Below are 25,465 nucleotides of genomic sequence, written 5' to 3'. Positions count from 1 at the left end.
CTTGGCTTTGGAGAGAGAACCTCCTTGCTAATGAGCATTTTCTTTAGCAGTGACTTTGTGATGGCAGAGGAAAATCCCAAGCTGAATACAGGTGTTAAAGCAAAGCAATTGTTTCACATATCCTGTAACTGCAGAATCTTACCTTACAGCAGGAAGAGGAGTAGAGGGAATCTCTTTGAGGAACTTAATATTGGAGTCTTGGCACTACACCCTGGCATATTACTAGAAATCAGCAGACACACTTGCTCCTGTGCTTCATGTAAGGATTCACATTAAAGAAGGTTAAGGAGAATTGGAAAGATACCCAGAGAAAAGAAAATTGCCAAGATGTAGCACAGGTTGAAGGGCAGAATGTAACAGAAGAACAAGAAAAATGGCATGTTGAGCTTAGGCTGACAAGTAAATGAGATGGAGGCTGAACACAGCCAGAGGAGATGCTCCAGCTCAGGGTACATGACTGAAGGCAACTAAGGAAATGGTGTATGATTTGACCTTCTGTGTATCAGCACAAGAAAATTATAGTTCTTCAGCCTTCTTTCAGTGATGTTAAATCTGTAAACATTTCTTATCTCCAGTGTCTATGGAATACAAATCACCCACAGCTTGTACTTGATATTATTCTGAAATAAAAATGTTTAATATTTTTTCATTTTGGAAGCCAATTTACACATAATCCTGAGAAAATTACAATAATTTAGTATTAGAAATAAACAATTATATAAGAATAATTAACTACACATTTCTTTAATTATATTTTATTTGTTTAAAAAATACAAAAGTAATTTATAGCTTCAAAAATAGACTTCTTACTCCCTTTTAGTTAATAACAACAGGATTTAAAAATGGCCTTGAAGATAATAACAGTACAGATATTTACAAGTTAGATAGCACACCTGGAACTAGTTTTAATGTATCTGTGCTGGCCACTCCAGATAAAATTGCTTTTGGTCTATATAAAATTTTAAAAAATTGAGCTACAAGCTAGCTACAAAGTATCAGCTACAAAAATCCTGGATTTTTTAATGGAGTGTTAAAAGCCTATTTGCTTTTGTATTTCATCTTGATCTAGTGCACAAATGTGATCACAGTGCCTAACGTCAACCAAAAGGTGGTAACAGGCTACTTCCAAACCAATGTCTTTGTACACAATTGAATTCCTCACAGCCCAGCCCCAATAACCATTTTGTTTCTCAGCAATGCCTAGGGGAGTCCATGTGCCTTTTACCCTTCCTGGATGATGAACACAGGCAAGATTTTAAAGATCTGAAGGGAGGGGAGCTGCTCAGTGAAAAACCCATAAGTTAGAACAGCCCATGGGTAGTACATGGTAGGATTTGAGCAGCTGGGCCACCCAAAGGAGGTCACTGAAGGGACACAAATGCTGCAGCTGGACCACAGCTGCCACAGGGATGATGGGAAGGTTCATTACAGTATGGTAAGTAATCCAGCAGCAGGGGGGGGATCTGAAATACCACACGACTTATAATACACCATCACAAATTTCAGTTATGTTTTTTTACTGTCCTGTTAATGTCAAGATGTTATAAAATATGAATTAAACCATCTTAATTCTTCTAAAAGTAAAATAGAAATTTCTACCAGTGTGGTGAGTGTTTCATTGCTTGCAGCCATGCATCCATAGCAGGTCTGTATTCCTCTGAATCCTTTTGGGGCTCAAACACTGCTTCTATTCGCCTTAGCTTCTTTAATTGTTTTTTGTTTGTCCAAAATCCTATAAAGAGAAAATTTATTCTCCAGCTCAACGGCAAATATGTTATTTTTGAGTTGTTTTAATCTATTTCTAAGAGATGCAAAGTGGAAACACAGAAAGAAATAATGACAACTTTTCTTTTTACTCTCCCAGCAACTTTCTCAGAGGGAAGCATATTTTTAATATTGTGAAAATCCTTTCCAGTAGGATCCACTTGTTTGGAATCTGACAACAGTGCATCTGCTTGACTGGGATGGTTTCCAAGGAACAGCTCTGGTACACTGAAGTTCCCTTAGGTTTCATCCACCAAGTGCTTTTGGTTGCAGGTCCTTCTCAATGAAGAAGGGCCACAGAAACCAAGACTTAGCTGCTTTCCTACTGTCTTAAAAATTGTATCAATAGCAAGAAACAGCTGGTGTTACAGATCCTATCAATATATGTTATTAAACCATTCTTGTCTATCAAGGGTCTCAATTTTCTTGCACTTTTAATTGCTGAATAAATCTTACCCAAACATATAGTTTTTACTTTCATTTGTGTTATTTACATATCAAAGCACTTCAACAAAAACGTGTTTTGTAGGTGCATATTAAGCAAAACTGTCAACAGTTTATAGCTTTCAGTCTGGTTAACAATATGAAACAATTCTGTGTGAGTAGAGCTGTTTTTCCTGTTAATAATTAATTCTGTACTTCCATTCCTGTGAAAGCCTCAAAGGATAAAGGCTGTGTTCACAGAGCACAGGACACAGCTTCAGTGGGAGTGAGCTGCAGTGGCTCCCTGGCCACGTGGTCCATCCACAGCCAGCAGCACCAGTATGGGAATGGACATGGAATGTCTGAGTCAAAGAAGAGGAGGCAGCAAAGACAGGGTTCACCTTTCTTGTCTGGTAATACATCCTTCTAATGGTACCGTACAGAGAAACATAAACACTATTTACCTTAGATTCCCACAAAAATGGCTAAAGTAATCCTTTGAGGTAGGGGGGCTTACAATTATTTGAAGTTATGCCCTTTTTTTGTCTTATCTCTTTTCTATTGTATTTACAACATGCATTATAAAGGGGGAAAAAAGCCTTTTTAATGTCTACGTACCTGAAGCAAGGCCTGCTAGAAAAGCTGCACCAAGACTAGACATTTCCACATTTGCAGGTTTTTCTATTTTCTTATTAATTAAATCTGATGTCATCTGCATGACAAAACTATTATTACTGACACCTCCATCAGCTCTATAGGAAGAAGGGAAAAAGTAGTTAAAAAAATGTGTTAAGTGCTTATTGCCAGCATTTCAGAAAACAACGTTTGGTATTTCACACTTATGCATAAATCTTCCTGTCATTCATGCACAAATGCATTTCCACTTTATGGGTAAATTTAGAGGACAGAACAAGGTGCCAAAAAAAAAAAAAAAAAGAAAAAGAAAAAAGAGTTTATAAACTCAGAGAGGAATGGTAGGCAAACAGAGACACAGGACTCTATCAAAAGCTCTGAAAGTTCTGTCTTTTAAAACTATGCATCATCTTGGCTGAAATATTGGGGTTTATAACAGAACCTTTACATAGTTACCACCACAATATGACAACACCTAACAAACCTTCCATGTGTTCTCAGATCTGGAAAAGTACAGTTCTCCTTAATACCAAATCTTTGTATTAGTTAGCTAAAATGCCTTCACAGCTGCTTCTTTTTAAGAGGAAGTTTAGAATGAGGCTTCCATCTGTCTATTTTCCCAATTTAACGGGGAAAACGAGAACTTAGCAGTGCTGATCTTTTTACCATCTGAGATTTCAAAGTAATTACTCTTGCAAATAAACTAATTCTAACAAAAAGCAATCTTTGAAATGTCCTAGGTAGGTTCATTATGCTCTTGTACTCCAACACCAGCCATGTATGGAGCTGGTGTTCTATCAAATGTGGTGCAGAGAAGACCTCTAGTGTTTATTGCTATAGAAAGCGTTAGGAAATAAAACTCCTTAGTTATAAGACATGTGGAATAAAGCTGAGGGCTCTTTCTCTGGGCTTTCCTTGATGGTGTTGAGACAAGCAAAGAGAAGCAATAGAAACCTATGGAGGACTAATGAAAACAATGCCCAGAGACCAGGAAGGAACAAGGAATACAGGACAACAGCTAAAACAGGAATGAATAAATTCATGGGATAAAAACAACAAAAAAATCAAAGGTAATAGATGCAAAAGATGTGGACATAAGGATGGCAGAGCAGTTTGCAGCCCTACTGAGAACCCCACCTGAGTGTGTCTCATAATGTTTTAATATTTAATCCACAAGCTGAATTGCTACTGCTTTTAGTTAAGTAATACAGACACTATATAAAACTGCAATTTTATATCCATGAATAAAAAATAACATGATCATACAATTTAAGGTTTATATTGCAATGCAAATGGAATCAGAATTCTAATGCTCCCTAGGTTGTATTTCCATACTTCCCATATTTTAAGAGTTTTTTTAAGAGTTTGCTCTTTTAATGTGACTGTTCAAAATTTGGATGCAATTTTCTATGTTAAAAAGCTTCCTAAGTAATCAAAGTTCTGGTACTTTTCATTAAACACCTAATCCTGGCTGTTTCTTCACCTTTGCCCTCTCTCTCCCAGTATGTGAAGGAAAGCAGAAACTTTTCCCTCCTCCCACTTCTGTATTCTCGCTTTTTTCCCCACTGAGTCTGATTGTGACATGCCTGCCAGTCTGTTCTTCCTTTGCAGAGGCACAGGAGGGATGGGAACGCTCACCTCTGCTCCTGACTGCAGTGCCATGCTGACCCCTGGCTGCCCGAGGGAGGAATTTTGTTGCAGAGCTTTCTGAGCCTCAGGGGGCTGGAGCTTCTGACAACTGGTGTGCTCAGAGAAGGTCCCTACCAAAATGTGAAATGTGGTCTTCCAGCAAGGTTTAATTCAGCTAAATGTTGTGCAAGCATATTTTAGGGATTACAGTTGCCTCACTGAATTTGACATAGTTCTTCAAAGATTAAAGCAAAACCGATTTCTAAAACTAATCTCTCTCTTTCCCTCACAAATAGAACCAGTTTTAACCAATGTCTTCAAAAAACTGTCTGTGAAAAACCCAGCACAGGAAATGTCAGTATGAAAGAATGATGACAAAAGGTAGAAAGACCTTTGTGGTAGGCATTGCTATATGCACTCTAGTGCTACCTGAAAACATGGATATGCCTTCTTTTTAATTTTTGTTTTAATATTTAGAGCAGTTCATTACACCCCCACTAACAATCACCAATACCAAGAGCTGTGAGTAGACTCTACTGTTGCTTAAGTTACATTAACATTTGACTTGGAAAATATCTACTTCTAAACAGCAGAATTTTTACAGGAAGAGAAAATGCATAATAAAGCTCAAACCTGTTTAAAATCAAACTCTCATATATTGAATTTAAAAGTTACGGGGAACTTACCGAATAGTTCGAAGAGGAATGTGCACCTTCTTCACAATGATATCATAAAGCAGTTTGTTTCTTTAAAAAAAAAATTAGTTGAATTAGGCATCATATATTCCATAGAGTGTTTTCAGTATCTACATAGTCAGAAAATAAATGCAAGGCAAGAAAGGCCTCAGTTCTGTTGGAACTGCTGCAATAGCTGAAAAGTTTCTAGAATGCATAAATGAAAAACTCAAACCCACTGAAACTGATGTTTGGTCTTTGTCACTGTTAAAAAGGCAAAGTATGGCTAAATCATGGCCCATTCTATGGCAAGTCACTGCAGAAGGTTCATTTTTACACTGAAAGTTACTGATGTGTTTCTAGAGGTGTAATTGCTGATGTAGCAAGTGGCTTAGAGTGAGGAAAGTAGGCCAACAGTGCTAATTCCCCGTATTCTGTACGGGGAATATCTGAAGCCTCTAAGTTGACTTTTTCCAGAAACCATTTCATTTAATGGGAGAAAATCTAAACACAAAGGATCTCTACTTTTTCTCTGGTTATTTGTATGCAGTATTTGAACGAGACAGATGAATGCTTAACATCCCTTAACATCCTTTTCAAGACACCCATATGTCAGTTCAGAAATTACTGCATCTCATGTTCAGGCTTAAGGTGCAGAAGGAAAATCCATTAGAAACTACTTGCAGCAATTCAGAATACTGCCCTGGCCCAGACATCTTTTCTGAGCTCTTTGCAGGAGATTTTTATGCCCAAAGTGATGCCTCTAAGGCATCAAAAGCAAAACTGTTGACTACATGGAAGGAATCACATCAGTGCTCCCTAACTGGTCACAGCACAGTGTGAGCCAGGCTCAATCCATGCTCAGCTCCAGCTTGAGGCATGGCAAAGGGGTTGGCAAAGCAGTGACATACTGATGTGGCATCAGCAGTGACATCTTTAGCCTTCACAGATCTGGAAGCTGCTGTCCATTCACATCTTTTAAAACTTTTAAGAGGCCTGTTACTTTGTTTTATAAAACACCAAAATTTCAAACTTTAAATAAAAACTGATATAAAACTTTCAGCTTCAAGGATACTTTAAACACAGATGGAGAGGACTACAGTTTCTGACAAAACACTGTCAGGAGAGGAAGGACAAACTTTAAATAGAAAACACTTTCAAAACATGCAGAAAACAATATCATTTAAGAATCTCTATATGGTTACTTAATGACAAAAACTCTGAATGAACAAATATACACAAATTTATTTGTAAAGAGTTAAAAAAAAGGAAGCAGCTAAAACTCCTTTCCAGTGTAACAGTAGTGTATTGTACAAACTGCAAAAGTCCATGTATCCATTTAACACTGCTGATCTAAATAAAAGCAAAGATAAGAAAATACAAGGCAGACAATTTAGCAAGCAGTACCTGAAAGCTACAGATTCCAATATAGCCCGAACAAGATGGTTTCTGGTAGTGGAAGGTTTCAGCCCCATGAAAGAGGCACATAAATATGGGTCATCCCCAGAAACCTGCAGAAAAGATGTCACCATGAGTTCAGTGAATAGTATTTGTAGGCTTTTGTGAAAGAAGTAAAAGAGTAAGAAGAAAATAACTTACGACAATTACAGGCAGCATAGTGAAAGAAGAAAATTGAAAACAATTGTAAGAGGCATATAGTGTTATTTTAGCTTACTCAGCAAACAGTTTAAATTGCTTCTTTCAACAGGAAAACGTTTAAGTGACTTCTTCCAAATAAAACAAACTAGAAAAGACTAATCCACACAATTTCCCTTTAAAATACATTTAAAATGTACACCAGTTGACTAGGACATGGCACACTCCTATTATTTATATTGCTGTTCTCTAATGTCTAAGATTTCACACGTCCCCTCCTGAACTCTTGAAAAAAAGATGAATTGACTTTCAAAACTAATATTAAAAAGGACAATAATACTTTTTATTGATGTATACCACAGCCTGTTATCAGTGACACTGCAGGAAGCTGGGCTATCTGAAGAAGAAATTAAATTCTTCTTTGCTTTGTTCCATTAGCATACAGAACTTAGACAAAGGTAAGGTAGAGATGTTAAGGTCCTTCATAAACACTAGTCCTGGGAATGATCAAACTGAGTATGATTAACTTTTAGCAACACACTGAGAGATGGGCTCGTATCACTGAAGCCAAACAGTTACTAAGACTTCTGAGAGAGAAGTCTATTATACTGAGCTTGATCATTCCCAGGAAAGTGCTTCAGTATTATCCTTGCTTTTCATAACGCCAGGACTTGGAATCTTGCTAATATTTAGATACTATAAAATATTCAGATGAATTACAAACCTACACCTTGAAAAAAGGCAGAATAAAAGAAATTATTTTAGAAGAGTGATGAGAAGTATTGTCTCAATGAAAGCTCTGCCCTTCATAGCAGAAAGCTGTGACATTGGTTTGTGTCTCTGCAGGCATTGCCAGTGCTACTAGGGGAAAATACTTTGGTCTATCTGTCCACCACTGATTTTCATATTTGGTAAGGTTTTTCTTAAGAGGAGGAATGGCATTTAACCATTCTGATATGACAATGGCCTTCGTGTATCGTGATGAGCAACAGACAATAAGAATCTCAACAGTACAGAATAAATGCTGTGATAAGATGTAAATTATTACCTTTAAAATGTAAAAATCAATTTTTACTTGGGTTATTAAAATATAATCTTGATTAATAATATTAATTAATATTATTAATATTAATCTTTTATTAATAATATTTTTACCTGCAAACCTGGAATGAAACAAACACCTTCAGAATCAGCAGTACTCTGTGCCATTTCTGCTGTTTCATCTACATTGGTGAAAAGTTCTGTAAAGATACACAGGTTGTAGGATGTTATTATTTCCTTCAATTTCTTCATTTTGTTTCACTAGAGAAAAACATCTAGAGTCAGACTGCTCCTTTTTTAATATTTTCAAACTACATGTTCTAAGGGAGACAATTTCTTCTCTATTTCATGTTCACCAGTCACATCAATAATCGAAAACTATTGAGATGAAGGCTAAACTCAAAAGGATCCTCTCCTATCTGCTGTGCTGTAGCCTTTTAATCTCCAAGACAAAAATGGGAATTAAGAATGATAATGGCACCTAAGAGGGCTAAAACCTTAGATTCATAGAACATATTCCGCCGCAACCCCCCCCTCCGCCCCATGCTGTTACTATCAGTCCAATCATCTCACAACTACAGAGAGAGTCCTTAGTACCCATATTTTATCAGCACTCTTAGTATCTTTACAAGTGACACATAAGGTAATAGATCACCTCTCATCACAATAATGCCTCTTGGATAAACACTGCTTTTATTCTCTGTCCAGCCAGATGAATCCTTTATTAACTCTACAGACATTCCTCTTCAGCTTGTTCTTCACCCACATGAAACTCTAGTACTAACATCCCTCTTCATCAGTTGTAACTAATTATGTCCTTATGTGGCCACATAACATGATTTTACAGAAGACTAGAGGTCTTCTCTACATTAGAGATACTGCTTTCTCTTCTCTAAAAAAAGTGAATTTTCCTATTAAAGGTAAATTAGTTTAATCTAGCTCAACTTACCTTTGAAAAGCCCATCTGGGTAATTTATCAGGAGTTTCAATTTACCTTTGTAACCTTTATGAATTTGTGGGAAAACTATGGATTCTACTGTGCTCAGACTAATAAACCTAAACCACTTTTTTTCCTTCTTGTTATCTTTGCTATTATTGAATTACACATATAGTACCTCTATGCCAGCACAGAAAATCAAAAATTAAGTAAGACTGACTTCATGCTGAAATTCCACAAACTACTACTTCTTAAAAATTCTTAGAAGTTATAGCATTCCACTAAAAGAAGTCCACTAAACTAATTTTGCCTTGCTGCAGAAATTACTATTTCCAAGCCTTTACCACTATTGTGTCTCATCTTCATCCATGTTGGGCCTCACCACCCTTATTGAGGCCCTTACCTTGTGTTTTGGCCCAATTCCTTCTGTAGAGCTAAAGTTTTTCCATTCTCTAAAGCTGATGAAGTTTCTGAATTCTGCTTCTCTGCAACAATTTTTTTCAGTAAATAAAGGCCTTACTTGTTACAGAGTTCAAAGCAGCTTGCCTTTTATTTATCCCATCTCTAAAACTTCCCCCTCTTTTTTTTTCCTATGGTAGCAACTGTAGGTCATGATCATTTTACTACTGACTAGCTAAAGATCCTTTATACTTCTGCATATACCGATAATATCCGTTTGAAGTACAGATAAGTTCCATATGGATAATTACCCATTTTAATGATGGAATCTGAAGTAGCAAGCTTATATATGTAGCCCTGACACTTGAGTCTGCAGCACTGAACTGTGAACTGAACTGAGTCACTTCCTGCAAAGCCTAGTGGCTGTTACTCTCTAGGTTTAGTCAAACCTTGGATGAAGAGGTGAGGACCAGTCTGAGTCATACTTAACCCTTAGGGGCATGTACCAGAGCACATCCATGTACACATGCATCTAAAGCTTCAAGAAATGTGGAATTTTGGGATGAGTTACACTTGGGGAAAACCCTTCCCAGACAGTCCAAACTTTGAGACATTATTCACTTTTTTCTCATCCTAGTAAAAATATGCTACATTTCTAAGTCAGTCAAGTAAATTTTGAAGTTCTAATTAGAATACTGAGAACAGTTGTTCTATGAACAAATCAGTAGGTTTGAACATCACTACTACAGAGCTAGTATTTTCATAGTCTGTCATTTCACTGGAATGCAAAACCTTTCATTACAAAATAGTAACAGCCAAAAGGCACATTACTTCCACGTGAAGCAACAGTTACTTATACAGTTCTTCATGTTATTTTCATATAAATCAAACCTGTTATTAGTTATGAGATGTACAGCTCAAGATCTCTCAAAAGCAAGTGTAGAGTAAAATGTTTCGGGAAAATAAAACAGGCAGGATGGTCTGAGGCAGAGACTGAAGAGGAGATGATTGTGCAAACCAAATTCCCTCAGCAGAGTGCCTACTAAAAAGATTGTGCATTTCTGCTGTCCAAAGCATGAAGATTACTTCCTTCACTTATGAATAATAAAATCAAATCCAGTAACATAACTATGAACCCCTAAAACAGCTTCTAAAGCAGTTATATATTTCAGCCTCTATAAAATGACAAAGTTACCTATATCCAGAGCCCATTTTATGGCAGTGCCAACATCCGATATAGAGCCTTCAGTTAAGTAAACAACTTCTTCCCCAATCTTCCAACCGATCAGTGGATAAAGACCTTCATTATTTTCCAGGAAACAAAATATTCAGTTAAAATAAATGTTTACAGAAAAACATAGACAACCATTCCTCACAATAAACCCACCTAGAAAATGTAAATTTCTTTGTAGAATTCAAACTACAGAAGTCATTGGTAGAGGTTAAATGTGTTGTTTAAAACTTTAGTGATGGGATAACAAGAGAACTGAGCAACAGGTTGTTAGATCAAAGTTAATTTAAAAAATTGCTATCAAATTACCAAAAAAACACCTTTAAAATGAAGATCTATCTGTGCCTAATTTTATTTTTTATATAAGAAATTGTGCATACCTAAAAATTTATCAGCGTTTTTCTATTTAAGTCCATCCAACTTTCCCCAAGGGTTTCTAAAAAGGAAGAGAGTTTTTCCCCAAAACATAAAGCATGAAGGCTTGGCTCTCAGATAGGAAACACAAAACTGAAACAGACATATACACACAAAAAAAGTAACAGAAACTTAAGAGCACAGATCTTATTCACGGAAGAGGATGAAAGTGGTGTACTTTTAAATTCCCTGTTTAATATGCAATGCTTCCTCAAACAGAAAGCAAAAAAGACAACAAGCTTCACCTGCACTTCAGCTAAAGAAATGGCTTTTCAGGTCACAAGATAAGAACTCTAGTAGTCAGTGGTCACTGCAACAACTCCACCCAATGAGGCACAGTAACTGTTAGAGTGAAGGAGCCCTGCTGAGGACTCAGAGATCATGGGTGATATAACAAAGGTACACAAGTCCCAGTGTACCTTTACAAGGACCAGAAAAGCGTCAGAAGAATCTAGGGGCTCTCTCTGCTTTCTCAAAGTGACTTTGCTGATGTTTGTGTTCCTCACAGAATCATGTCCACCTTGCTTGCCTGTGTCCAAATGAGTTGGGTGGGAGTACCAGTGCAATTGCAGGAACTTGTGTTAGTACTGGGGCACTCTGGTGCTTACAGTATAAAACAATCAGCAGCATTGATTATAGTCTGTATTTGTCTCTTGAAAGGGGAATGTATATATATAACTCCAGATCATCCTGGTGCAGGTGTCCCTTGAAATCTTTATTTTTTACTAAAAGTAAAGCCACAAAGAAAAAAGCCCAAAACATTAACTGAGCCGAAGATCCTAAAGAAGAGCAGCTAATTAGTGACAGAGACATCCATCCATCATGTGGCCTCCCTAAAATGCTCACACCAGAGTCTCTAGCAGGGTAACATAATCTTACCTCGAGGGAAGGGATCCCCAAGATACTTTGGCATGACCAGAGGTATTAAGAACCCTCAGACTATCAGAGGTAGCTTTAAACCTATACAACATGATTCCATCATTGATTTGTGAGACGGGCTGCTCTTGAAGGAACTACTTTATTTTCCTTTTTTTTAAAACTGTTATATGTAGGAGCTAAATGTAGACCAGAAACTAGAACAGCAGCTAATGAATAGCTTGCACAAGGATGCTGCAGGGATTCATCTTGCAGTCTTAAATACATATGTCAGCTTTAAAGATTGAACACATTACATTTCATGCCCAGGGCACTGAGAAAGGCAGGCACTTAACTTGTCCCACTAACCATACCCCACGACAGCCAAAGAATATAGGGAAAGTAATTTTACAAAACTAACAGCCTAAAGTAGTAAAAGTTTCACAGCACTGCCTTAGAAGATTTTAAACTCCTTTTAGAGTACAATAGCTAAATCAAAAAACTTCACAGCAAGTTTTTTGCTATTACATTTTAACAGACTACATATGTATTATTTCCTAAGTAAAATTTTAATAATAATGAAATAATTATCATAAAAAGCATTTCCATTCATAGAGAATTCAATGTCTATGCTATTCAGCTCTGACACATCTCATGTATTTGCCAAGGTCCTTCAAGACTTGAGCTGGTAAAATTCTCTTGATCACACTGCAGTCCTCCTCCCCAGCCTCACTCCATTTTAAGCAGTAAACATCCTGAAATTAGTAACTCTTAAAAAATATGACAGACAGAGAGAGACTGTGTAGGCAAATTTACTTCAGTGTCATCTTCAGCATTTGCTCTCTTGACAAATAGCTATCTCTGACAAATTACTTGACAGACCACAGATGTTTAGAATGGCAAAGTTTTAAACACTAGAAACACACTGGGGAGCCCATTTTAAAAGAAAATTTTAACTTCTAATTCTGCATTATCTCATTGCATGTGCTTCAATGCTTAAGGGCTCAAGGGGAGGAACTTGCAATGAATCTCTGCAAGATTTTGATGGGAGAAGCAAGAGGACCAATCCCTTTTTTCTCCTATCCTGTACAATACTGCTATGAAGAACAGGTGAAGGAAAAAAAACCAGGAAGTATGCAGGTAGCAGATATAATTACTAATGATGCTAATTAAGTTCTCTTCCTGAGAAGCTTACTTTAGGATAACCAAAATTTACATTGCTAATTAAAATTTTCCACAGTCTTCTCTTCTGAAAGAACTCCCAAGCTGTTTTTCTACAATCATAGACAGAAGGAAAAGCACAGCCCTGTTCTATTCTTTTGTTCTGTGTACCCTCAGGAATAACAGTTATCAAGGAACAGCTGAAAGAATAGAATCCCCTGAAACCAAAACTCCACTGTCTTACTTCCCCGTGATGCAAAGAGATGCTCTCCAGTATTGACATTCCAGAAGCCACCTGTTCCCATTGTCAGTTTAACATCTCCTGGGTGAAAGCAGCATTCTCCAAACATAGCTGACTGCTGATCAGCCACCTGTCAATCCAACAAAAACAATGGGACAAGTTAGCTACCAACTACCAACCTGCAATTCTGGGTTTGAAAATATCTCTGTAAACACTCTGGAGTTCTGAATACAAGTAACCACTCAGGAACCAAGCATTCAGAGAGGATTCATTTACAATTTTATTATAACAGTCAGACTTATCACTGGCATCAAATTACACGAAGTTTCACAGTGTGAAGTATCGGTAGGACTCCTTGCAACACTGAAAAACATTATGGAAACAAAAGAAGTATTTTGTGGTTTAATATTTAACAAGGAAAAATGAAGCATTTACAATCCCAGGGAGCAGAACAGAGTAGCTTGGCCTGAATTCCTTTCTCTCCAAATAGAAAGTTGAAGTTTTGAGGTCTTGCCTTCCTTTTTCCTTGATACCCCTCCTGTACCAAATTATTCCATGCTCCATTTTTCAACCACAATTATGGTTATTAAATATATTTACTTATGTTTTTGCATTGGTGAAACAGTAAATTTACGGCTAGATTTAGTCCACAGTTCTTTAAAACCAGACAAATTCATGTTAGCTGGGGTCCAGTTTTTTCATTTAGCTCAATTCAAGCAGATTTTGCTCCAAATCATCTCTTTAGGTTTTCTTATCCAAATTCTAACTTCTGAGGAAAGAACATGCTATTTGCCACTTATTTTTAGTGAAAAGTAAAAAAGGGATAAAAGGTACCACAAGTGGATACATTAACACATACTCTTCAATTGTTTGGTCTCACTGAAGTCAAGCCAGAATGGACTCATGCATAACTTCAGACAGAACAACTGCTTTTAAGCCAGACACACACATTACCAGAGCTTAGAGTTCTACATTCAGAACTTAATCATTTGGCCACACAACCTTAGTGGACCTCAACCTCTAGAAATCCCTTCTTGTTCCTTTCTCCTCCTTCCACCTACGGTTGTAGACTGTGTTTTTGGAGAAAAATTCAACAATCAATTCTATTGTAGCTAAATCACAGAGACTCAATAGAGAATATTAATGAAAGAAGCAAGTACTAAATCAAAGCCAAATAAATAGAGTATAAACATACAGATTTAAGAAAATATTTTCACTTACCAGTGCCATTATTGGAATAGGTACCCCAAATATTTCAGAGTCAGTTGATCCAAAGTTGAAGCTTAAAACAAATCACATTAAAATGACCTATTTGTTAAAATGAAATCTAGGTACATACAGCTTGGGTCTGGATCACACATAAAAGGTAATGCTACTGACTTATTTTAAAGAAAACAGTAAAACTATCACTTTAAGAAATAAAAAATCACAGTAAAAAAATGGCATACTTTTTATATAAGGTATAAATGCATAGAAAAATATTTTTTGTGTTCATGTGTATTATTTGGCCTGTACAGAATATTTAGTACTTAATAATTAATCATAATTAATTTAGCAATAGATTTAACAGTTATCATATTCATTTAGTTATGTCTTCATAGTTAGTTACCTTGTGTCTCTCACTGGTGGATAAATAGACACTGGAATAGAAAGTAGATTGCACAAAGTGGGATTCCAACATTTCTGAAATGAAATGAAAAAGTAAAAACATTAGCAACCATCTCAGAAGCACAATAAATAGTAACAACATTCTTTGGAACAGCACATACCGTGAAGGGCTCAAAAATGCCTGTGGCACTGGCATTTGAGTAATCTGTAGCATACACAGAACCTAGCATGGAAAGAGAGAACAAAGTAAGATTTTTAGACATCCAAATATTTAAGTTTTCTTTAAATATCTCATTGACTCCTGTGAAATATAAATCAAGTGTGTATGAGCAAAATCACAACGATGCAATGAGCACAGAGATTTTACCTGCTGCTCACTATACTGTGCACACATTAACTACTCTATTTCTCTCATGAACCTGTCTAGAACAGCCAACAGCACCACACCAACTGCATCACAGTCATAATGTGACTCCTCAGACATTAGTCCTCAGGACTGAAACTTGTAATTCTTCCACATTTGTAACAATTCTTTGATCTTCTGCTTTCACAGGTACTTTTCTTCAATCAACACCAATCAGCTCTGTTAGTTCTCTTTAAATCTTATACTCTTAGAAGGCTGATTACACTGAATAAATATTTCCCTTCCAGTAGGCCCAAAGAATAATTTATTCAGAAGTTTTTTGTAACAGGAAATACATTACAATTTTTATTGAATATACATAAGCACAAATTCAAAAAAAATATCTGAATTCTAGGATATATAAATGACAAGTAATGAACATAATTTCTTAGATTCCAGTGTGTTTTACTAATATTTAAGAGGAACTGTAATGTTCACCTTTAGTCAATCTATACAGTAACCATGTGTCAACCGTTCCAAAGCAGCAGTTGTTTTTTTTAGCAGCTTCCTCAGCCTGGGAAAAAGATATGTGAAAAAAAATTATTTACAATTGGGTACAATAAGAGAAGAATATTTATTGATTTCTTTTATTATTTTCTTCATGAATAATCAGAATGTCCTCAGAAAATAAGTCTCTGATTGTAAACTTTTCTTCAAAACAGACTGAGTTGGCTATTTAACAGATATTATCCATAAATTCATGCTCCTAACAGAAAATAAGAACACTTTCTTACAGCTGTTTCTAAGGAAAGAAATGCAATTAATCTTCTATTGTAGGGGCATCATAGCCTTACGAAAAGAAACTTTTAGTCACAATGATAACAGTGGTGAAAGAGTGGTAGATAAAGAAAACAAGGTCCTGCATGGTGAGTATTAGAGCAATGAATATAACAACACATAGCTCAGGGCTCACTAGTGCACTAGAGTAAATCCATCACAACTTATTCCACATGCATTTTCCAATTCACCAAAATGCAGATGAATTGTGCAGTATGGTATTACTTGTGAAAATGCAAAACATTGGCATAATGCAGAGTGGAAAGGTAAGAGGTCCCATGGAAAAGAAATAAAATCATCATGCAAAAACCAGAGGGTAAACAACTTTAAAACAAAGTACAATAACTAAGTGTATAAATGTATCAAGTGAAATAAGATTTTATTATGTTGCTTATGTATGAAGAAAACTCTTTACTACTACACATTTCCAGAACGAGAGGAAAAATTTGTACAAATATAAGTTACTAATTAGGTAGACAGGCTTTGAACATTAACAGAAAAAATCCTTTCTGGTTCTTCTGAGAAGAATGAGCAAGATAAAACTGAAGCAATTACAGCCAACAGTCATAGAGCCATGGAATGGCCTGGACTGGAAGGGACCTTAAAGAGTTCCAACTTCACAGCCATGAGGAGGGACACCTTCCACTAAACCAGGTCACTAAGGCCCCATCCAGCCTGGCCCTGAATACCTCCAAGTCACAAGCCATCATTAGGACTTAAGAAACCTATTGCTTTTCCTTTTCCAGCTTACCTCATGTATGTTTTTAAAAACCCATGACAACTTCATGGAAGCTTGATGTGTTGAAAAAGTAAGAAAACTGGGTGCCAAATATCGATCATTCCCAGTCAAGAAATGAAGCACTGTAAAAATAACATGGATTACCTGTTTCAAAAGAAAACAGTTACTTAATTTTTAATCTTGCCCTTTAAAGGTTACTAATCAATTATCTTTAAAGGATGACAACACAGATGAAAGCTGCAGACATTAGATTCAGAAAGCTAAAAGTCCTTTAGAGGATCCTTGAGAAGGACTATGTAAGGATGTTCATATCAACAGACTGCCTTCCTGCAACACACACCACAGGAAAGAGCAGCTGCTCTAAGCCAGGCTGCTTTAGCACCTTCTGCTGGAGCTCTGACAGCCACTGCTCTGCATTGCAAACACTGGCCACCTCTGTGAGCACAATGCATGATGTGGCTGACAGCATTACACACTGTTATTCCAGTGCAAGTTCTCTTACAGTTGACAGGCTCAATCATGACTTACGAGATTTACCAAAATTTAATCATTAATCAAGTTTTCACAAAAGAAGTAACTGGCAAACCCAAGAATTTAATTTCTTATTGTGACTGTGCTGGTTCATTTCCACTCAGAGGAAAACTAACTTCTGTTTTGGACTTAGAGCAAATCTTTCTCTTCTGAAGGTATGAAGCACAAGACACAAATAGCATATAATGTAACTCCTATAGATAATCTGAGCAAAGGGTACATGAATAAAACAAGCCTAGAAACCAAAAGCCCAAACCACTTCTAACCCAGACCTACTTACACCCACAATCCATGCTGTTGTGGTGTCAATATGAAACATTTTAATATAACAGACTAAAAAGTAACAAAATAAGTCTTAGACCTGTAGGAATCTTTTTATAAAAGTTACTTTAGGCTACCAGTGCTGAACTTTATTTCTTGGAACTATCTTCTATGCTAATATTACTCAGTTAAATGTTCATTGCTTAGTTAAATGATGGTCACAGCACATCACATCACCATGTGAACAGGACACTTGCAGTATTCTGTATAGCGTCCTTACTTGTCATAAAAGTTAAACAGCTCTAATATATCCAAGCAGTATCTAGATTAGTGCAGTTTTACCTTCAGCAGAAGGGAGTTATTCCAGGAATTCACAAGTTCAGCACTTCTTAAATCTTGCCAACTTATGAAATTATGAAAGGGTTTCCCTGTCCTCCTGAAAAACAGTATTTGGATGATTAAAGCTAGAGAACACAAATTGCCCAAAACATTCAACATTATTCACCATTTCCAATCAGGACAATAAACACTAGGTCAGTTCCTATAATAACTGCAGATCCTCCTGGTCGATTTGAGGAATTATTACGTCAGCACACAGACATTTGAAGTGTCAGACTTCTCACCAGAATTAAAAATACATATGGATTCATCTCTTCCAATGCATAAAGAACAAAACCTAGGCCACACACTCACGATCTGTTCTGAACAGCTCTAAGGTGTGGCTGTGCAAACACAAGAGAACATGAGTGACTTGACAACTTCTACTTTTGAGTTCAACACTTCTACATCCTGCTTCCATCCAGTCTATGAATACAAATTCATTTTAAAGAACACATAACATACATACTTGTGCCATGTAATGAAAGTTCCTCTCTGGGTGGAGATGCCAAGACCAGCAATTTGCCTCATGTGAAGTCCTGCAGCTAAAATCCAAAAATAAATGACAATCACAAAAAAAGCACTTATTTGGAGAAGCAAAGAAAAATATAACTTCTATATAAGTATTAAAACTATAGAATACTTAGGAAAATAATAGTTTATGAGAATATAAATCTCTACAAATTGCTCAACTAAGTGTTAAGAGCAGTGAAATGTTAGAGTGCTCTGAGTCAGACAATTGATTCCAAAGCAGATAAACAAACCTACGTACTTTGCAAAAGCAGTTGTGGCTCACAGACCCTTTCCACCCTCTGAAAGGCCTGTTGATACTTTTTATGAACAATCCCAGAGAAGGCAGGCAGATTACATATGCCCACAAAATCAATTAAAATTTGTATTTCACATGGATGAATGTGAACAAAAGCACCAATGAAAGTACCTTTACATACTTAGGGAAACAATTTCTATAAAGTAACAAAACTAAATTGATCCTGCAGGCAGTAAATAGATAAATATGAACACACCATAACTTTTTGCATCACTTTGATAATGACATGTCTTACTTTAAATATTTCTTAAGCAATGGTTCAAAATTCCTAAGAAAGAATTTGCTTAATCAGGTACCACTGAATGCAACAAAGTATAGTTTAAAGTCAGAAGTACAAAAATGTACATTTGGATATACACCAATTTTGCTGTTAAACCTTACCTTCAAGTAACTGTTACAGAACATTTTTTCTAATGTAAGTGTAAATAATTAAATATGTCCATAGCTACTTTCAAAGCAACTCTGTTCAGCTTGCTAATTACCTCCAGTCATACTTACAGAAGCAAAATTAGATTAAGAAAATACACATTAAAAAATTTCCACTTAAATGACCCATCCTGTCTTTACTGCTACTCTGAAGGGTTCTCAATCCAGCTCCTTGAACAAATCACAGGTTAAGTAAGTCCTGCTCATACGTGCTCTCATGTTAATTTTCACATCCAAAGTTGCTCATTTGTGTGAGCATGTCCTGCAGACTCTACACCCAGCACCCTCTCAGGAAGGGGTTTCACAGAAAAAGGGTACATCCTGTGCTACCCAACTCTACATGTGCATCTGCACCTCCCCTTACACTGGGTCCTTGCATTCCTGCCAGCAGTGCTCTCAATTCCTCAATCAGCTGGAGATTAAACCAGTGCTTTCACAAGGCAACCTGTTCCACCTGCCTGCACAAGTGCTGCAGGAGGGTACAGGAGGAGCACCTGGGAGTGGGTGGCCTGAACAGCACTATTTCTTTTCCAGGCAAAGGCACAGCTTTCAAGCACTTGCACGGCTCACTAAGGACTACTGGCATGTGTTATTCTTTCCCATCTCCACAACCTGCACGGTCCCACCACTTTCCCTGTGTCAGCTATCATACTCTCCAGACACCCATGCAAGTGGAGCTAACTTCCATTACAGACAAAAACAAACCTGAAGACAAACATGGGTATTTTTCAGTTAAGCTGTCTTTTGGATGGAGTGCCGTAACAGTAAGAGACAGAGTTGGGACCGTGCAGCCAGAAGCTTCCACCTTTAGGTAGTACTGAACTGCAGCAGCTCATCCACACATGCATGGAATCACATTTAGCTCCACAAGCCCTGCAAACCCAAGTGTCACTGTGCTCCTTCTGCTTCCAGTCATTCCTGCCCCTGCTACCACACCCTCTCTTGCGTCAGCATAAACACTGGTGAAGCTCTGCTGGCATAAACAACAGGACAGTGATTCCACTCAGGAAGCTGCCCTAGACTAGAACTCTGTAAAAAAGGGGTGGCACTGCTTCTTTTGGCAGCACTATGAGTTATGCTTACTTACACAGCCACTTAAAAATTACTTGCCAACAGTGGGTGCAGCTTGGCCACAAGGAAATCTTCCCTTTTTAAAACTAGCTGAAAAGTCTTGCTTCCTGACTTGTCCCACAGAATGAAAATGAAGGAAGACAGCAAGGTCTTTGGGGGTTGAGGCAGCATTGCTGTTCTTGTGACCAAACAGTTGTGGCTGCTGACAAAACAAACCAAGAGCCCAAAATAATCAGCTTCAGTTTACACCTGGTGATATTTACTTTCCCTGTTCCTTAGGCAGCCTTCCAAAGGAAGGGACAAGCAGTTTTGCCATGAGCCATGTCTGAAGGCAGAGCAACACTGGAGACCAAGCAAGAGGGGCTGAACAGGAGGAACTGAATGACTTGAATGAAAGAGTGCAATGTGCACACATGAGCCAAGGAGGCTGGGGCACAGTGGGAAGGCAAGCTGGGGTCCAGTTGACAGGTTCACAGTATCAACATGGCACAGATGATCCAGGATGGATGGCAGAACACTGGAGGCAGATTAATATGAAAGCCGTGAGAGTTGTAGAGAGCAAGAGCTAGATTAGAGCAACATCCAGAAAAGCAGGGGAAAAAACCCATCAGAGGTTTGTCAGAAAAAGGAGTTGTATGTATTTAGTGTGTGGAATTTTTAGGCTAAAGTACAAATAGAACAGTAATAGAGGAACAGGACGGTAAGAATCACTTAACGTTTGAATGGGAAAAGGAGAAATATCAGGTTGCAATCGAGTGAGCCCAGCTCTGCAGCATCCCGCATTCATTCTCACTCACACACACAAAGTGGTGGAAGAACAATGAGGCACTGGAAGGGGAACAAGCCTGCCTTCTGTTCCTGCACAGAGGCATCTGGAGGAACAGACACTGGGGAAGGATGCATATACAAAAAGCTGGAGCCACAAAGTGCTGGCACTAATACATAAATCAAGTATTCACATCGCTTCTACTTCAATCCTAATCTGGCCCCAATGAAAGGAAAAAGGTAACTGAAGAACCCTAATTTACACAATGATTGAATAGGCCTTAAAGCATGCCATAGTCCTGTGCCCAGTGATGATTTTCAGTACCAGCTAAAAATAGTTTTATTACCCACGTAACTAAATTTACTAATTTTTATAAATAAATAATTTCTCAAAATTTAAGCCCTTACCATGTACAGCCTCTTTTATTACACCAATAAATTGACTCCATAGCACTTCAGGATCTAATTCAACCCATCCAGGACGAGGATAAAGTGATTCTACCTGTTCGGGAAACACAAACAGCATTATTATGATCCCTAGAAATCAGCAAATACATTTGGGTTTGGGTTGTTTTGTTTTGTTCTTCATTTTGTGAATCTCCTGTAAGAGTAGAATCAACAGTATATTTTTAAAACATTGCTCAACATAGGTGTGTGATCTCTAGAAGACCTCCTCTGTTCTGGGGCAATAAAGAAGCTCAAAGCCCTTGAAATCAGGAAGTCCAAACCTTTTGGAATAAAGGAACCTTTATTCAGATGTCTCAGAAAGCCGTTTCTGCTGCATTGCTTAATTCTGACGTCGATGCCTCTGAGCTTCTCAGTGGCAGCAGAGCAGGCCTGGGATCACTTGTCAGACGAACTTCCAGCGTCAAGGAGGGTCAGCTCCACCGAGAGGAGCCCCTTCCATCTCCAAAATCCATCAGATTTCTTACACTTCTCGCTGCAAGCTTTTCATTGCAATAGGTAACAGTAATAAAAGTTAATTCTGGAGATTGCCTCGATCCTAAAATCACAAGCAGTGCTAACCAAAAGCAACCTAAAATTCATGTTCTAAAGTTGACACTTCTCCTCATGGAGCTGTTACATGATGGGACACATGTAAACGTAAATCCTATTCAAATCTCAGCTATGCCCTACTAACAAAAGTGGTTTTGTTCAGACAGAGATTAGTCGATAAGAGACCAAAGGTAAGGTAACCAGGAAGGGTGGGAGGGGGTGAGCGCCGAAGTAACGGGTTGAGTGCTACGGCGGTCCCGCGGGGGTGGGGGGCTGGGGGTTTCCTTTCCCCCCTCGGGAGGTGGAACCGCTCCTGTCTGCCCCGGCTCAGGGGATGCCCGCGCACCGGGACCAGCCGAGCTGGCCGAGAGCCCCTGCGAACGCCGAGCCCCGACGGGCAATCCCTGAAGCCTGTCGGGGGCCCGCAGGTCGGAAGCGCTCGGGGCAGAGCGAGCACGCTCGGCCCCGCCCGGCTCCCAAGACAGGTGCTGCCCCCGGCTCCTCTCGCCCCTCGGCCCCGCTCCGGACCGGTGGCGCGCCCTGCAACCCGCCCGCACTCACCTTCCTGTGGCTGGAACCCCTGACGGCGGCCGCCCGGTCGTAGACGTGGCACTTCACCACCGTGCTGCCCACATCCACCCCCAGCACGTACTGCGCCGGGGCGGCCCCGGTGTCGGGCTGCCCGCACGGCATCTCCAGGCGCGGAGCGCGGAGTGAGGGCGCTCCTGCGGCCGCGCCCGCCACAGCCGGCCGGGGGCGGGCGCTCCTGCGGCCTATGGGAGCGGGCAGCGAGCGGGGCCGCCGCGCGGGCAGGTGGCGCCCGCCGGGGGCGGCCGGGGCAGGCCGCGGCCTGGAAGCAGCGCGGGCGGTGCGGTCCCGCCCGCCGCGCCCTCACAGGGCAGAGGTGCTGGGCTCGCGGCCCCGGGATCCCAGAAAAATAGCAAGAACACGAAAGCGAAGCCTCGCGGTTCGTCTGTGCGGTCTCTACGTAAATCCACTACGTGCACGCAAAAAACGGCTTTTAGTTAAACACCAGCTGTTAAAGGCTTTTCTAAAAGCCTTTAACAGCCCCGAGCGCCGCAAGGAGAGATGCCCACGGTGTGATGCTGACCCCCCGTGATCAGTGTCCGACCCCAACCTTCCCTTACACTAAAGGAGATATGTTTTCTCCTGGGATTTGTCACTGAAGACACTGAGCATCCATGAACAAATTACGCATAGTTACACAAAGTCATGAGCTGCAGCAATTCACTGGTGCCATCAGTTTGCTTTAAAAAGGGAATGGCATCTAAAATTACTGCTGAAACAGAGTCAGTGACAGAAATGTTCCCGTATTGCCCTTGATGGGTAATTTTTAAATTATTAAAATTATTATAATTAAAAATATTTTTTTAAATTTTAGATGGGTAATTTTTAAACCGAAACAACCAGAAATATTAACAGTAAACCAATAAAATTCAGAATGCTCAACCCCAAACCAGTACCACTACAATTTCATTTTAACCCAAATATAATCAGAAGAGTTAGTCAATTAGTACAAACTCATTTAATTAGAGCAGAAAAAGCAAAAGAAAAAAAAACCACATTGAAAATATTTCCCCCTTGCACTTCTGGTTTGGCCCCTCTTAGAAAAAACTGCAATATGAACAGTACTAGGTGAGATAAGTCTGGCATTACTGGATCTTTAAATCAGGAATACTACTGCCAGTGAAAGCCACATTAAGAAGAGGCTTCTCACCTCACATGGACAGTCGCAGAGGTCACTGGGACAAAGGTACAGATCACGGGGAAGTGAAGGCACATGAAAGAGAAAGCCAAGAAACAAGTGCTTTACCTCTCCTCCCTAAGGAACAACACATTACAAAATCACAATCTCTTTGACTTTTTATTCTCTTTGACTATCTCTTGACATACAGGTAATAGATGTATGTCAGAGAGGTACCAAGTACTTCCTGGTATTAAGAATTAAGAAGCCTTAAGAAAAAAAGGCATCTAGATATCCTTCCTGTTTTTACAGTATCAATACAAGCAGGGCCTACCTCACTGCAAGATTAAGCAAAACTTCAAAAAGAAAATGGATGCAGGTTATTTCTTCTTTCACAAGCTCCTAATGTAACAAACACATACCCTTTTGATTGCATGGCCATGTAAAGTCGATTTCTTCTAGCAGATCTTAAATTCTGTTTAATATGTTAAAAAAGAACTTAGATGTGTGGAAAATGATAACCTGAATCAACTTGCAAAGTGTCAATGCATACATAATCTTAGCCATAGAGAGCATGTATTAAAATTGCTTAATTTATGAGAGGCTTATGAAATACAAATTTCTTATTATTTTGTCCTGTTTGTAATGTCATAAAAGTAATGCAATAAAAGACACAATGTGCTTTGATATGTGCAGAGCGTGTCCAGACATGACTTATCTGTTGTTAGTTAATATTGGTCTGTCATAAATAATCTCACTCCCACACATGCACTCTGTCTATCCAAAACCTTTGTCACCCTCATAGAAAAATCTTGTCAATATGCACAAAAGCCCCAAGTTCATTTTAGCACAGGCAAGAAACATTCAATTTGAAGTGAAAATGTATGGACACTTTCCTGGTAACAAGCATAACCCCTACCAGCACCCCGAGTCCTCCTGCTTGGGTGAGGGCACATGGGTACCGTATCACTGCTCAGAGAGGGAGCTGGCACACCTGGGGTCACATACCAAGTACCTCAGCAGCCATGTCCCATACTTCTGCATCTTCTCTGCTGAAATCCTCAGCTTCTTTGCTCTCTGGAAAGCGTGGCTGGTCTTATTTTTTACTGGGTTATCAAACCAAATGAAGGAGTGGAGGCACTCCAGGGACCTGTTCAATGCTGTAGCAAAGGAAAGAGTTAATAAGTGAAACCAATCAAATGGCACAACATCAGGGTCAAGATCCTACACTGCTAGCAGGGACAGCAAAACCCTACCATGATTTATACTAAACATAATTGAATATTTATAAGCAATGTCATCACACTCTGCATGCTTCAGTCAGCAATACCTAGACTTTATAGGATGATGCAAGAGACCTTGAGCTAGAACTGCCACAGACCCAGCAGACCTAACTCCCAGAAAGAAAACATGATCTTTACACTGTCTTGATACTTTCTAGGACCAGATTATTAAATAAAATTTACAAATTATCTGTATTTTGAATAGTTTTGGGTTTTTTTAATAAAGTGTTCTCAGGTGCATTTCTGTTGTGTTGGAGCGTCTTCATTCACCTAAGGCTTCCAGTATGAATCAAACTTGCCAGTGGCACTGCTAACAGCATTCCAGATATTGAAATCTTATACAGCAAGACCCAAAATTTGTAACGCGTGGGGGTTTTATCTTCTCTTCCTCAGCTGTTTTTTTTGGTCAAGGTGCATCTATCTTCCTACTGCCTTCTCAAACTGAGAGTTACCACTTTACCCACTTAATTAGCTCTACCTTTTTAACAAGTTTTAACACTATGAAAGCACTGATGTGGGGGCCCTTTGTCAGTTTGCACATAAACAAGAAAGAGCCCACTAATTTCTCTTGCTCCATTGGCTGGTGCAGCCTACATCCATCATTCATTAAGACTCACCTAAAAACTTAACAGACAGACCAAAATGAAAATTATCATCTTTATGCAAATGTTATTGCAATAATTCACCATATGACC

The 25,465-nt window shown here is 38.7% G+C and overlaps 2 protein-coding genes across 3 annotated transcripts in view; both read right to left on the bottom strand.

Annotated features, from left to right (window-relative positions):
• Positions 1-669: 669 nt before the first annotated feature.
• Positions 670-24,628, bottom strand: GK5 (glycerol kinase 5). 2 transcript variants are annotated; one of them, XM_030227340.2, is made up of 16 exons: positions 22,344-23,014; positions 21,195-21,288; positions 18,165-18,240; positions 17,660-17,753; positions 16,538-16,669; positions 15,448-15,523; positions 14,768-14,829; positions 14,608-14,681; positions 14,220-14,280; positions 13,002-13,128; positions 10,292-10,396; positions 7,875-7,960; positions 6,531-6,634; positions 5,136-5,195; positions 2,806-2,939; positions 670-1,732 (listed from the first exon to the last, which is right to left on the bottom strand). In XM_030227340.2, the coding sequence occupies exons 1-16, from the start codon at positions 22,473-22,475 to the stop codon at positions 1,596-1,598; spliced, it is 1,554 nt and encodes a 517-aa protein (XP_030083200.1). In that variant the 5' UTR covers positions 22,476-23,014; the 3' UTR covers positions 670-1,595. The 2 variants fall into 2 exon arrangements, with proteins under 2 accessions (XP_030083200.1, XP_050833945.1); XM_050977988.1 differs by lacking the exon at positions 22,344-23,014 and adding an exon at positions 24,496-24,628 and having other exon boundaries at positions 671-1,732.
• Positions 24,510-25,465, bottom strand: part of XRN1 (5'-3' exoribonuclease 1) — a 38,551-nt gene continuing 37,595 nt past the window's right edge. Inside the window, exon 44 of the transcript XR_007778243.1 lies at positions 24,510-24,647. The gene's annotated coding sequence lies outside the window, so the exon portion shown is untranslated. The remainder of the gene's footprint in view (positions 24,648-25,465) is intronic.

This window comes from Serinus canaria, chromosome 9 (genome assembly GCF_022539315.1).
Source record: "Serinus canaria isolate serCan28SL12 chromosome 9, serCan2020, whole genome shotgun sequence".
Taxonomy (NCBI): domain Eukaryota; kingdom Metazoa; phylum Chordata; class Aves; order Passeriformes; family Fringillidae; genus Serinus; species Serinus canaria.
This window is presented reverse-complemented; position numbering and strand designations above follow the sequence as displayed.

What these genes read in the sequence shown, in the direction of transcription:
- GK5 (XM_030227340.2), bottom strand. Translation starts at nt 22,475, where the DNA reads ATGCCGTGCGGGCAGCCCGACACCGGGGCCGCCCCGGCGCAGTACGTG. An exon ending in AAAATGGGCTCTGGATATAG is followed by an intron (nt 7,961 to 10,291) that starts GTAACTTTGTCA and finishes GTATCTTTACAG; the next exon opens with AACTTTTCACCAATGTAGAT. An exon ending in ATTCCTCTTCGAACTATTCG is followed by an intron (nt 2,940 to 5,135) that starts GTAAGTTCCCCG and finishes TTCTTCCTATAG; the next exon opens with AGCTGATGGAGGTGTCAGTA.